At 31.2% G+C, this 15,070-nt stretch overlaps 1 protein-coding gene and 1 non-coding gene across 3 annotated transcripts; both read right to left on the bottom strand.

Annotated features, from left to right (window-relative positions):
* Nucleotides 1-1,218: 1,218 nt before the first annotated feature.
* Nucleotides 1,219-9,647, bottom strand: LOC145800672 (NAD-dependent protein deacylase SRT2-like). 2 transcript variants are annotated; one of them, XM_082890401.1, is made up of 12 exons: nucleotides 9,360-9,596; nucleotides 8,245-8,345; nucleotides 8,111-8,153; nucleotides 7,767-8,004; nucleotides 7,601-7,666; nucleotides 6,432-6,477; nucleotides 3,969-4,129; nucleotides 3,750-3,879; nucleotides 2,633-2,794; nucleotides 1,870-1,997; nucleotides 1,561-1,660; nucleotides 1,219-1,468 (listed from the first exon to the last, which is right to left on the bottom strand). In XM_082890401.1, exons 3-12 carry the CDS (start codon nucleotides 8,130-8,132, stop codon nucleotides 1,418-1,420), a joined length of 1,104 nt encoding a protein of 367 aa, XP_082746527.1. In that variant the 5' UTR covers nucleotides 8,133-8,153; nucleotides 8,245-8,345; nucleotides 9,360-9,596; the 3' UTR covers nucleotides 1,219-1,417. The 2 variants fall into 2 exon arrangements, with proteins under 2 accessions (XP_082746527.1, XP_082746524.1); XM_082890398.1 differs by lacking the exon at nucleotides 8,245-8,345 and having other exon boundaries at nucleotides 9,360-9,647.
* A 2,144-nt stretch (nucleotides 9,648-11,791) lies between these two features.
* Nucleotides 11,792-13,644, bottom strand: LOC114294810 (uncharacterized). The gene is made up of 2 exons (XR_014329100.1): nucleotides 13,573-13,644; nucleotides 11,792-12,182 (listed from the first exon to the last, which is right to left on the bottom strand). It is a non-coding gene; the product is annotated as an uncharacterized LOC114294810 (transcript).
* Nucleotides 13,645-15,070: the final 1,426 nt, after the last annotated feature.

Below are 15,070 nucleotides of genomic sequence, written 5' to 3'. Positions count from 1 at the left end.
ATGATCAGTATAGGATTCACGATAATTACTATAGGTTTCATTAATTGTGCAATGAGTTTAGATATCTTGTATTGGTGGATGCATGACAAATTTGAAAAATGATTGTTCAAGGTGACCTCACAAAGACAATTCATGTTAATTGGATGCCAAATCAACCAATTTGTTGTATCAATATAATTTAATAGTGATAATCATGAACGACAATGTTAAAACACAATTTATCCATATTGGAACTGTCGTTTAGGACTTTGGTCATATCCGTGCTCATAGGTTCTCTTTCTGGATCATTTGGACACTATTTAGGGCTGCAAACTAACTTTGTTAAGTTGAGCTTTACAGGGATTGAGCTTGGCTCAATAACTAATCCAGCTCAAGGTGGACTCAAAACTCAATAATAATTTTTATTTTTATTTTTATTTACGTTATTTAAATAAAGATAAATAAGTTTAGTTTACTCGAGCTTAAGTCGTTTACTAATAATCTGACTTGAGTTTATTTATTTACTTAACAAACCGAACTCAGTTCACAACCAACTCAGGGATTGTTTGGAGTGTTTGAGGTTGAAAATATGGATGTTTGGGTTAACTTTTTGACTTTTTATAAAAAAATATGTAATAAAAAATTGTAAAAATTAATTTGTAGAGAAAAATTCGAATTGAGAGTTGTGCAGCCGTAATTGTTGACTTTTGGTAAATAATGTTAACTTTTTAACTTTTTGAATAACTTTTTGACCTTTTTACAAATTCCCAAACTTGGCTTCAATTCAATTGCAGAACTAGTATTATCCTTTTTGTTACAACCTCTAACATACTTTTAAATCAGTATCCAAAGAATTGTCACTTTATGATGAGTAAAACATTACTCCCCTCTAATGTTTTCTGTCTATTTTTAAAATAGACTTGTCTCTACTTGCAAGTTGCAAGGTCTACTTTGCAAATAACTTCTATAAAAAGTTCATGCATTTGCAAGCGAAAGTTAATACCTTGTAATGTACTTTTGATGGTGGTGTATTTGTTGCTTTTGTGTACATCTCATAATGAATTTATGCATTTGATTGTGAGTTTTTGCTTATTTTTTGCTTCGACAAGAGAAGCCAATGAAACACTCACACTAAGCCATTTTTGTCTAATAAGTGAACGAGCTGACTTTCCTTCCTTCCAAACACATCATCATTATTTGACGGGAAAGAAATTATATAAACATGTACAAGCTAAGCTATACACCAAAATAAAAAATAAAATAAAAAATTCAATATTCGTACAATGTTTAACACAACATACAAGACAAAATGGATCATCCACAAAAAAATTAAGCCGATGATGGACCTTGAATCAGGCAACAACAAATATTCAAGCAATGCTGTCTTTTAAAAGAGTCAAGCTCTATATTGTATCAAATCTATTTTCTTGTACCATCACTAGAGAGCAGGAATGCTGAGGGAACCAAAATCAAGCAATCTTGGCAATATCTGCACCAACAAACAAAGCGATTTTATGATCAGATAAGCTATCACACCAGTTGCGAAGAACTTGCTGCTTAAGTAATTCCAAGGAACCAGACCTCTCCGAGTCGAGCATTGATTTTTAAGGGCACAAAATCATCAGCCCGGGTCACACCTACATTTACAATTGCAGTAGCAGCACCTGCCTCATGAGCAGCTCTGTAAAATCAATTTGAAGAGCCATATCAACCAGAGATTATCAATAATTTGGAGGAAAATACAGTATACATTACTCTCTTAAATTTTCCTCAGATTAGATATGATATTCAATTTTTCCAAGGTAAATACGAATCCAAATTTTTTTCATACATAAAGCTTATCTGGTAACAGACCCAATAGAGGAAAAGAAAAGCAACAACATTTTGTACCTAACAAGTCTGAAAGCAGACATGGTCATGAGAGCTGATCCAAGAACAAGGAAAGCATCACATTCTTTTGCAGATTCCATTGCTTTATCAGCTCTATCCTTGGGGACATTATCGCCGAAGAAGACAACCTTCAAAATTATCAAATACATACAAGCATCTAAGGGATTACCTCGGGATATATATTTTTTATGTAGTTCAAGGAAGTGTGTGCGCAGAGAAGCTAAATGCAATGATATAAAACCAAGAGAAACTACAAAGAACTCCTACTGACCATACAATTCAATAAAAAATAATAGATCCTCTCTGTCAGTGGAGCAAAAATAATTTGAATCAATGACAAATTATGACAATGAGACCATAACCAAAGGAAGTTCTACTCCACATTTCTTTCTTTGGTATCACAACACAACATAATATCGACATCGAAACATATGCAACTTCGCTACGCAGGAAGGTTAAGAGATCAGTATGTGTATGTTGTCCTCTAAAAATGCATCTGCGGTAACAGTTCCCTTTTCTTTTTTACAAAGAACAATGGGGGCACATTAATTATCATTTAGTGTCTAAGGTTTTAATATGTAAAGCAATAGACAGATATAAGGGTTTGATCAGCAGGTATTGGCTATTCAGTGTGCATATCTTTTCAACATCACCTACAATCATACCAAATCATATTCTTCTTTCAGGGTGAGAATTATAAGCACCCTCCAAGAAAGCAAACTGAAACACTGCAAATACATATATTAAAAGTCAAATGTATTACGTCAGGTTTGAGCACTCCATTGCATTTCTGGCAAGTTGGGATTTGAAGACCTTCCTCCCAAAATTTCTCATCAATCTCAATGTCACCATCAGGCCTTTGCTTCATGCCAAAGCTCTTATCTGACCGGCTGTCATAGTCCAAACTTTCAATTGCCGCAGCCCACTGCAAGGAAACGATACATTATTCAATTGCCACCTCAAATAAAGGGCGAGTAAATTGAACTATGACTATGAGGCTACGACTAAATTCAATTTCTACCATTCTAATGCATACAATAGGACAAAGTATTCAAAAAGATAACTGCAACGGAACCTACAGAAAAGATTCATATGTATTGTTCCTGCCGTCATAGAAATGGGACTACATTGCATGATACGGAACTCAAAGCCGATTCTTTTAGATCTGAACTGATTACTAATAAAAGATGTTTCCAAAGGGTAAATAGTAAAAGTTATTCTTATGCATGCCATGAGGTCAATGCATCTGGAAGTTTATGAACAGCCGGTAATGCCAAACACCTTGCAAACAATGCTATGTATAAACAAATTTGGCTTCAATTTAAAGTGATCATTATCTGGTAACAAAAAAAAAAGACATCACACAATTTCATTCTTCTACATAATTCTGTTCGCCTGAGCACTATATCATCGTAGTTGGGTTCTAAATCTTCACTACATGAAGAAGCAAAATTGTACTGCTTAAAATTTGAAAAGCACTTGAAAATGGGAATAAGTTTTGTTTTTCCAACATTGTTAATCATTCCCTTGCAAAAAAGCATGATGTAACAAGAGCAAATTTAAGTATAAAAGTTTCCATGAAGATATTTAACTTTAAAATCATTGTTTTTGGAATCCCAAGTTAAATAAGATATTCAAGAAATTACAGGATTTGAAAACACAGGATTCAAAACTCCATGACAAATCCTATACATTTAAATAATGAGACAAAATCACAAACTTTTAGTAATTTAACATCCAATAGAACAATAATGGTTTTAAGTGATGGGCTCACTTCTTGAGCTCTGATAGATAAATACTGTAATGTAACATATGGTATCAGGGAAATACATTATACAGTCATTATTCTGAATCAATGAGTTGTACATCAGGAGACTAACCTTTGGATTAAGGGCCTTCAATTGATCTTGAAACAATTGACGGCAGCAAGAAAAACAGCAATCTATACAAACTACGTTATAGACAGTTCCATGTAATTCGAGTGGGTTGCTACCAGCAGAATGGTGCAGCCTGTACAAGATGTTGATGAATTGGGTCCATCAGTTTTGCTCAGGGTACTGCAGAGCCTTGAAATTCAATATGAAAAAAAAGTTGGTTACCTGTCAACATTTTGTGTAATCATGAAATTTATCCAGCTGGCTTTTTCAAGTGATGACAAACCAAAATGAGCTGGACCAGGCTGTGCTGCAGTGAAGCGTCTCCATCCAGCATAGCTCCTCGCCCAATACCGCCTTCTGGCCCGGGTTGAACGGAGAAACTCCTGTACACAGAAGATCCCAAGAGGGCATAAATTAATCATGGAGTTTCAGCCAGTCAATGAAAACAAGGACAATTACAGTGGACTATTTCAAGTAACTGATCAATTGTGCCAAATTTTTGAAAACCAAGAGGAAATGTTAACCATAAAATTTCATGTAGTTTTAAGGAAGACTGGAAGGATCAGATGAATAAAACCTCACTTTACATCAGATCCGTATCAGAAAGATTAATGTCCATGGTTCCATCAGTTAAATTCAGAATAAAATCAAGAAAACAAAGAACACTGATGAAATTAAGGGATGAGGCAATGTCACTATGATGTGCACGGGTTGAACTGAATCTTTTTTAATGAATAGGAAGCATTTGTGCCACAAATGACTTCACGTAAATAAGTACAAGAAAATTTATTTATTTTCACAATATTTTCAGCAAAATATTAAAGTGCTTTGTTTCAAATAGAAGAATGGCAGTCTCAAGCCATTTCACAGATCCTTTTTTCGAGCTCCAAATGTGGGATACCTAAGTCATTTCCGTTCCGTACTAGTTCCAGCTTGTGTAAGACTGATTAATGTCATGATCACTAAAGTGAGCTACAAAAATTCAACTTAATGGAGCATAATTTTCATTTTTCAGTGAGTATGCAATCCTATAACACAGCTACAGGTCGTTGATGTAATGGAGCTGATACCAACTGTCAAAAACTTATTTGTTGCACAAGAAGCACAAAACATAGAAAATTTATTAATCTAAGTTATTCGTTATTACAAATAAATTAATACACAAAGCATGAAATTTGCAAAATTTGTAATGTGTGCTTGCAGGGGCACGTGCCCCCCCTGGGTTTTGCAAATTTTTTTTTTTTTTTAAAAGCAAACATAAAGAAAATACTTTAAATAAAAAAATTTATAAAAATACTATTTTAAATGTCAATGACATTTTTAAAATAATAAGGATAAAAATGGTTGTTTTGATTGAAAATAAAGTGATTACGATATTATTATCTATGAAAATTTCAATGTAATGGTGATGTCTATCACTATTGACATGCAAACATAATTAATCTCAATAAAAATATAAAATTTATTGAATTATTAGTTACATTTGACATGTAGCGTTCATTCTCTATGTGTTTCTTTACTATTGGTTGGTGATATCACATGTTAATGATGACGTGGTATAACTATCATATTGAATTTTTACGCATATTTTGTATAAAAAAATTAATTTATCATTATATAATTTATTTTAAAACTTTATATCCATGACTTTTTTTAATATTGTCCATGATACACTAATTACAAATAATATTTAGCTTATTTGGTTCTAGTTTTCAGAAAACAGTTTTCAAAAAATTCTATATTTTTATTTTCCGTATTTTAATGTTTTCAATAATTTTTTTTAATATTTTAAGCAAATTTTTTTAATTTTTAGACACACCTAACATAAATATACCTAAAAAGTATAATATTTGTGAATTTTTTAAAAAAAAAATACACTAAATACCAAAAAATAATATCAAAATTCAATACATTTTTCGTATTTTTGTGTATTCATTAATTTTTTTTAAATATTTTTTCACAAATATTTTACTATTTGGATATATATCTAAGTAATGTGCATCTAAAAAGGTAAAAAAATTGTTTAAAATTTAAAAAATATTCACTAAAATAAAAAAAAATACGAAAAATAAAAAACTTAGTTTTCAGAAAACGAAAACCAAACACACTGATTAATTTTTTTTTTTTATCTTTCTTGAAGTTAATGGTAAAAATTTATGTTAAATATTTTTATAAAAAAATTTAATATTGTAATTAATAAGTGCCCCCTCTGCTTTAATTTCTTGGCTCCGCCACTGCGTGCATGATATCTATTCTCAAACCTTGATGTATCTATATGATCCAAAATATTTCATTTTTTATTAATTTCCGAGTTTTTTCAAGAATGACATCAATTTCTTTGATTCATCAATATATCCATGTTCTTTTAGGTTGCAATATATCTTCTTCGTATTGATATTTTATTCCTTGTTGAGCCTTTGGATTAAATAGATGATGTAGAAAGTAGCTTTTTTGTTGGATAATAATTAATAAATGTCAGGCTATCTTCATCTCTTTCACAGTCGTTCTCTAATGTTTTGACTCCATAAGGAGCTGCTCCCAATTGTTTCATTCTTTTTATTATTACTCCTCGCTCTAATTTCCTTTTGATCAAGGTAACTCCTAAAACCAAATAGAAACAGTTACCCCTTCCACAAAGAAACATGATAACAGATCAAGAAAATAGAGCACATGCCTTCAGATCACCTGGTGAGTAATTGGTCTGAAGCCAGAACTGTAAGCTCCATTTGGGCTGCATTGAAACAAAACAATCCAGCATATTCATAAGAATAAATAAATAAATGAAAACAAAATAACAAAAAATTCCTGTAAGCATTGAATTTAGAGTAGCAATGATAATGTCTATAAATTAAAAGATAATGTAGCAAACTCCAAATTTAACAGTGCATTGTACGGGAGGAACCTTATGACAAACTAAAGCCTTGCATTTCTTCCCAAGAAATGAACAAGCATCAAAGGCCATTAAAAGCCATGGTACTGAGACCCACCGCTCACCCAACTCATAGTGCGTGGTCGAATTCCTAGGGCGGACCACACTATAGAATGGTTTGAATAGATGGCTAAAGTAGATGTATTGCCTCTTGTTGTTATGCCCCTGGTTTGGGAGGAAATGATGAGTCAGAAGGTGGAGTTGTAACACGAGTCATCCCGAGTAGCTGAAGGAATGAATACAGGTTCTAGAAGTAGGTTGTGTTGGTTGGTTGGTTCAATCTTGAGAATTCAGTGGCTATGTTAGAAAGTACTCCGAATATCAAATCATGAACGCTCTTTTAGATTTAAATACCCCAAAAACCAGATAAGCAACAGAAATTTTATTATATTCTTTTTAGATAATGATGGTAATCAACAAGAAGACCCATACACAATTGATTTGGAAGGAAAACAAATAAATTCGATTACAAGACATAGTGAAAGAAAATCTTTGATGGTGAAGAAGGCCCACATGCTACACATTAAGATAGAAGGCAAAGGTAAACCTAGTCAACTACTGCCAACCAAAATGCGGCATTCTGAAATATATACAAAACCAGTAAGGAATAAAAACAGAACAAAAGTTGTTGCAAATGATTTACAAATTTTGCTTTTGCAACAACCTGCAAGTACTTTTTGGTTGCCACATTGGCAAAATATACAAGATCCAATAAAATTCAAACTAACATTCAGAATTACAATTCATATCTAGAAAATAATCAGAATGCACATTATTAATTAGTAAAATTTCAAAAAGCTTACAGCTACGAAATTCATGCTTCCCTGAGACATACTTTTACAAGTAAATTATGATTGGAGGTTGCAATCAAAATTTTGAGGGACTAATATGCTCCACATAAACTTTAAAAAATTGGAAATAGAACCTTCTATAATCAGGAATTCCACATTCTGTGCTTATTCCAGCTCCAGTCAAAACGACAAGTTTGGTACTGCACAATAAGAACATAATCAATACAACAGAACCTAGGAAGAAACATACACATAGTTCTAAACCGCATTTATTATTAAGAGAATGTCAAATTTGGAAACCTCTGATCAAAGAATTGGTACAAAAGCTCAACATCTTTGATGCTTGGGGGATCTGAATCAGGAACCAATTGCTTGTCCCTCAAAAAGTTTGAAGACACATTTTCTTTAGTTATTGATGAAGTCCCAGGAACAGATATTCGACATGTAGTTTGTACAAATTTTATAGAGCCCTGAAAAGGAACGATTCTTTTCACTTTCCTTGAAGACCACAGATTTTTACTACTTGACTGAAGCAAATCTGAAAAGACAGAAAACAGAATAACAAACAATTATACCAAAAGTATAGAACATTGCAGGACAGGAGCTGAAGAGATGGTAATAAAAATAAATAAATAAGCACTAGCCTTTCATTGTAGTCCCAAGCATTTCCTTCACACCTTTGACAGTCTGTATGTTCAGATAGCAGGGAGGGATGTTAATAAATTCAAAACTGGGACTAGAGAAAACTAAAGGATAAACAATGTATTCACTAGTATACTTTTTTTCCATTTGTTTCTCTTTCTAATAAACAATGTATTTGCTAAATCTGTATGTATGGTCACAAACATTTTCTATTCAGAATGTAACTCGGTCGTAGCACTGCCCACACACAAGTTATCATCTCAGTCTTGCACTAGTTTGAATGTATTTAGTGTGCCAAAGATATCAACTCCTAGGTTGCATTTGCATTCATGGATTCAAACTAAAAATTAATAAATAAAAAAGTAAGGATGTGCAATGCTAAGAAGCACAGACACACAAATTTTCAAAAAATGCATGACATGTTGGAAACATATGTAAAACATATAATTTATAATATTCATTATATGTCTTAGGTATGTTATTTTAGTAAAAATAATTAAATTTTCTTTTTTTCTTTTTGAAAGTGGTCTTCAGCGTGTCTCTAGCATATCCCAACGAGTCCACAACATGTTCGACTCTCTCAAGCATGTCAAACACCTGTATGCCACCTCCGGAGAGGTGTCAGTGCATCATAGTTGCAATGTATATGTCTTTTTAGTGTTCTTTCCTGGTGTAATGGTTGTGTTCATTAAAAAGGACTTAATTGTCCCCTTCTTGTTTTTCATAAAATTACTTTTGTTGTTGATCAAAAAAAAAAAAAAGGATTTGAGTGCCTTGTTATGAGTAGGTTTCAAATGAACTGAAAAACTTACAATTTAGATATAAACCAATGAATGCAAGGATTTGAGTGCCTTGGTATAAGTGGATTTCAAATGAGAAGGTGAAAATAGTTGTTTTTCATCCATTACAACAAAGATTCTACATAAAATAAAACATCATCTCAACTTGAACAGAGTCCTATTAATGCCCTGTTAATTCAATTAAACATTTGGTTTCTGTTAGAAATTCTTCATGAGAAAATGATAAAAATAAATAAATAAAAATTATAAGCCCAACTACTTTTATGATTCCTATGAGAAAGTAGTGGAATCAGATTACACATAGTAGAGAAATTTGATTCTGGAATTGGTACCAGAAATTACACTCCCATTACTTGAATATTCTTATTATCCAAACATACATAGCCTTAACTGTAATTCGTTCGTATCAGAATTCACGAGAGAGAGAGAGAGAGAGAGAGAGAGGACTTACAGACAGGAAGGATCGGGAAGGCATTAGCATCGCCATGACCTTTTTTTATTTTGATTTTTCTCACCCTTTTCTCGCAAACCAAACGCTGAGAAGAAAAGGGTCAGCCTCTCAAGTCTGTGGATGTTTTTGTGGATTGTAAAATTTTTAGGTCTCCCCCCCCCCCCTCTCTCTCTCTCTCTCTCTCTCTCTCTCTGTGTCGGAACATTGAACACATCGTTTTATTTCGTTTTTGTCTTCATATTTTTGCATATTATCATGCAAAATATTTGAGACCGTAATAAAATTCCTACAATTTAACCGATGTGAAATCAGAATGTTAAAATGAGTTAACATTTTATAGGTCAATATGAAAATGTGCCATTTTGATAATATTTATAATTTTTTTATTTTTTATTTATAAAAACAGTAAACATGTCTTTTTATTTATTTTTCATTAAAGAAGTGTTACATGCTTTTTTTTTTTTCTTTTTTTTTTATACGTGTATTTTAAGTATTTAATTTTTTTTTAAATAATTAAGTGAAAGGGATTATCTCATAAAAGGTCATTGTTGATGATCGCATATGGTAATTGCCAGATGCAATTGACATTAGCTAAAAGTGATTTTAAGATGATAGTTAGCTGTCAAAAGTAATGGCAAAATTTGTTTGCAAAGAGAGGTGCTAGTTGGAGAGGTTCATAGGAGGGAGTTCAGATTCTCTCCAGCGTGTCTTTTCAATCTTCCCTCTAGGTGATGACCCAGATCACTCTACTGAACATCTATGATTGAGATTAGCTTTAAAAAAATAAAAATAATTCAATAAAGTCACTTCCACACATCCCACCACACTCACTCACTCACTCTCTCTCTCTCTCTATATATATATATATCTTTCTCTCTTCTAATAAAAAATTTAAAAAACTGTTTTAATTTTAAAAAATAACCAAACGAATTTAATTTTAATGACTTTTAATTTAATTTTATTAACCAAACGAGTTTAATAAAATTAAATTAGAAACTAATGACTCTTAATTTTATTTTATTAACCAAACAAGTTTATAATTTTTTTTAAAAAAAATAAAAAACATATTGTATTTGGTTTGCACCTATGCACAAATTAAATTTGTGTTTTAAAGAAAATAAAAAATATTTTATTTGTATCTATGCACAAATTGAATTTGTATTTTAAAGAAAATAAAAACATATGATTTTTTTTTTTGGAATGAAAATTGTTTTTGAGAATTTCAAAAATATATGATTTTTGTGTGTTTATTTTCATCAAAATAATTTTTATATTTAAAAAATAATAATTTGAAAACATAACTAAACATAATATTTACTTTTTATTTATTTTAAATTTTTATTAAATATATTTAATATTAGTCTCATTTTAAAGGTATATTTTCAATAATATTAATTTTATAAAATTAAAATTTTATATTAAAAATTATATATATCTTGTGAAAATAAAATGAAAAATATTAAAACAGTTTTTTAAATTTTTGATTAGGGGAGAGAGAGAAAGAGGAGTGAATGAGTGTGGTAGGACGTGTGTCAGTGGCTTTATTTTTTTTTAAGCTAATCTCAATCATAAATGTTCAGTGGAGTGATCTACGCCGTCACCCGAAGGAAAGGCTGGAGAGGATCCGAACTCGATAGGAGGGGGGGTGTCCGATGATGAGGGATTGGTGGTAATTGAAGGGGGTGAAAGGAGGAAAGAATAAAATGATTTTTTTTTTTTTAAAAACAACAATTATTAAATTGAAGGATAAAGACTTTATCCATTAACTTTTAGGTATAAAGCAATTTCAATAATTTTTATATTCGGTGTACACCATTACTGGGGGGTCAATGTTAGTGCCAACTATTACGGCCTTCGGTAAGTTTGTTTGTTTTTTTTTTTTAAATAAATAAATCAAAGATCCTGACTAAAATATTAAACTATTAAAATTCAATATTTTAGCTCTTGATGTATTAGTGACGAGATGAATGGAACTAGCTAGCTAACTGGACTCGTTTTGGTTAATTGTATAGAAGATAAAGTCAATTTGATAAAATTAACTGTGACTTATTTTGGTTGGTAAATAGGCAATAAGGCTGATCTCATTCATTATCTTACCACTATGGAATGGTTGAATGTGATTAATTTTCTTAATGTTTATAAATAATAAATAATTCCATTAAAAAAAAAAAAAAAAAAAGTCAGACGCTAAGAAACTGACAACAACCAATGCTATGACATATATTAGGAACAATGTGAAAAGATGAATATTACATTCCAACACTTCCCAATTCCCAGTTCAACTGAGATTATATCGAACACAATCATATATCAATTAATATTAAACATATCAATCGATATATCAATAATTCGGTCTTGGAACTTCATTTGAGATTTTTGCATCTAAAAATCTCTACTCCAAAAAGTAAAAGAGCAAAAGGCACAATAGTAACTAATACCAAAGAACTGCAACAGTTGAATCATAAGAAATTTCTCAAGCAAAATAATCTCCATATGCCATTTAAAAAGACCAGTCTTCAAAAAACAATCTTTATTACATAATGCTGAACTATCACGATGGCAATGAGTGCAAAAGGATAACCATAACTAGAAATATTCGTTGTTTGGGGGCAATGAAAATCAGCGCAGCCTTCGAGCTTCCCTTTCAGACTCGAGCAGGGTGAGAACATCCCCAACCCTGACCGGTCCCTTGACATTCCTCATAAGAGTACGCTTCGACTCATCCATAAACATCACTCTTACCTGAGTCACCTGCCCTCTTGACCCTGTCCTCCCAATGACTTGTATCACCTGTGCATTCTTCACCTGAGACTCCATGTTGCTCTGCTAAATCAAAATAACAAGACAATAGTTTAATACATGTTCTTCTTTTTATGTATAAAAAGACACACACTCACATACAAAAGGAATACAATAGTAAGTGCAAGGCAACAAGGAGCAAATTAGAATTTGCAAATTTCAGAGGACTTTGCATTATATTTAATGCAGAAGACAGGTTTTTTTTTTTTCTTTTTTTTTCTTTCTTTCTTATGTCTTGTTTGTCCTGCAATAGTCTCACAAAGAGACCAAGACAGAAGAAACTCTACCTCTAAGAAGCATGGACAGGACACAGAAACGCAATGCGATATGGCCCCGCCAACACAATAGTTATAATAAAATAAAATAAATAAATGCACTATAAGATACGTGTGAGACATTCACAAAATATATAAATTAATGTGTTTATTATATCATTCAAAGATAATAACAAATGCAATCTAATATTAATTTTTATAAATCTGCATCATTTTTCCTTTGTGATTGTATTGCCTTGAGTTATTTTGTCAAAATTTATAATTAGTTTGATTGATGACACATAGACTTACAAAAATTTAAATGTGTGACTGATTTGTATCAATGTTTACAATATTTATTCTCTAAAACCAGTATATTGAAATAAGTAATACTGCAAACACCGTTTTTAAAAATTGTTTGGTTTGAAAATTCACTAAACAAACGAAATCGTCTACAAACAGTTTTTGAAAATTAAACTAAACTGAATCAAAAAATTAATCTAGAAAATTACCCACACTTCAATTCTAGACAGAAATCTGGGCAATAATTCTAGGTTCCCCTAGTTCCTGGGCCACTAAAATTTGCATGAACCACCAAGAATACCAAGAATGAAAGGCATAGACCATTGCAAATAAAAAAAATTTACAGAAGTCCATGTTCCAATTGATGATACAGTTTTTTTGGGACCCGTTTACACGCATCTCGACTAATCAAGAAACCCATGCAAAGTGCTCCTCTACCTAGATCGGGCAAATATCTGGCAGTGTCCGTGAACGTGATAGATCAAATAAAAAAGGGGGAAAAAAAAAAGGAAAAGGAAAAAAATTCAAATAAAAAATAAAAAAACCTGGAGTTCACCACACACATTGAACATGGACATGGTAACGTATACAAAAATTAACAAAAACATGTAGAAGGAATCATGGTATTCAAGTTATGCAATCACAAACATTCATGCAATCACAAACATGTAGAAGATAATACAATCACAATTTTTGAAAATCTCAGATGCATTAACACAAAGAAAGTCTATCATAAAATTTACATGACACCAAGATTGAGATTGTCATAGGGTTGATACAAAATACGAATAATAACAGATCAATCATTCAAGAAGAAAAAGAAAAAAAAAAACACAAAGGAAAAGAAAGAGACGAACCTTCTCTTGCTAGGTTAAAACTATAGGAAGAATAAAATTATGGGTTGCGGTGTGTGGGTATTTATAACCGCTGGTAGTAGGGTTTCACGGTTTTTTGTTTTTGTAAATTGCTTTTCCAAAAAGATTAGGATGAGTTTGTGAAAGGGCAAAACTAGCCTTTCTTGAATCTTGGGAGGTAGTTAAAGTAGTTAGGCCACTCTGAAAAATAATAAATCATAAATTTTAAAACACAAAAAAAAATTAAATTAAATAAGAAATTCAATACTGTTACCAAACGGCACCTTAATGTTCATAAAAAACAAGGGGTCCGTTTTTGGGCCCTTTAACGATTATATTTTATTTGAACTTATTTACAAAAGTGAGGAGTTTTTTTTTTCCACTTTGTTCTCAAATTTACTAAACATGTTTTTTTTAAAAAAACATATTTAATAACTGCACCTTCAAATCTTAAAAAAAAAAAAAAAAAAAAAAATGGCAAATTACCCCTAAGCACTTTTTGAAAAGTGTGTATTGTATTTAATCTCAAAATCTTTTAGATAGATCTAAAAATTCTATACCCATTTATCTTCTTCTCTTTCCTTACACCTTGTTTCTTCTTTGTATCTCTTTTTATTTGATATCGGCGATGACCATGACCACAATGACGCCTTTCTTTTTTTCTTTCTCTTTCTAATCTACAACCATCGGCAACCACATTGATTGGGGTTCACAGGTAACTACCGAGCACTAGCTCCTTGATTCGTACTCACTGACGGCGAAAGAGATGAGTTTCCAATAAAGAAGATGAGTAGATCTACTCAGATCTACATCTGATCTGAATAGATCTATGTTAGATTCAGTTAGATCTAAACCAAAAAATAGTTGTCAAAGTACAAACATCTCTTTATATCTGTCTCTTTCCTTTGATCTATCAGTTTTAATACTTTTATTTTCCTGTTATAATGGAGAAAATTTTCAAATTTTAAACAAGTTGTTTTTGAATTTTAATTATAGGCGGTGAAAACTGTAAAATTTTAAAATTTTACAATTTCAGTTTTTTTGGTGCTGAATTGAATCATTCTTTAGAACGGTTTTGCAGTTTCATAACATGTTTTTCAGTTTCAGTTTGATTAATAAGGATAAATACTTAATATAATTATACTTTGTAACTGTAACATTTTACAGTTTTAAAACTTACTTTTCAGTTTGATCAATATTAGAAATTATTTGTTTAAATCCTACAAAAATTGAAAATAACATATGTTTTTTTTTATTGTTGTTGTTTGTTGTTCTTAGGTTTTTTTTTTTTTTTCTTCTTTCAGTTTATCAATATTTAGCACATTTTGCTAAGTTTTTTCATTTTAATTTCTCAGTTTGCTCTTTTTCTTTTTTTGGTAATATTCTAGACATTTTGGTGAATTTTTGGCGATATTTTTGACGTCCAACGAATATTCTAGACATTCCGACGACTTTCACTGACGTTCAGAATATTCCAATAATATATTCTTACAAATTTTCG

The sequence above is a fragment of the Camellia sinensis genome, chromosome 1, assembly GCF_055761805.1.
Source record: "Camellia sinensis isolate YWXY chromosome 1, ASM5576180v1, whole genome shotgun sequence".
In the NCBI taxonomy this organism is placed as follows: Eukaryota; Viridiplantae; Streptophyta; class Magnoliopsida; order Ericales; family Theaceae; genus Camellia; species Camellia sinensis.
The sequence above is the reverse complement of the archived record's forward strand: the minus strand, read 5'-3'. Positions and strand labels throughout refer to the sequence as shown.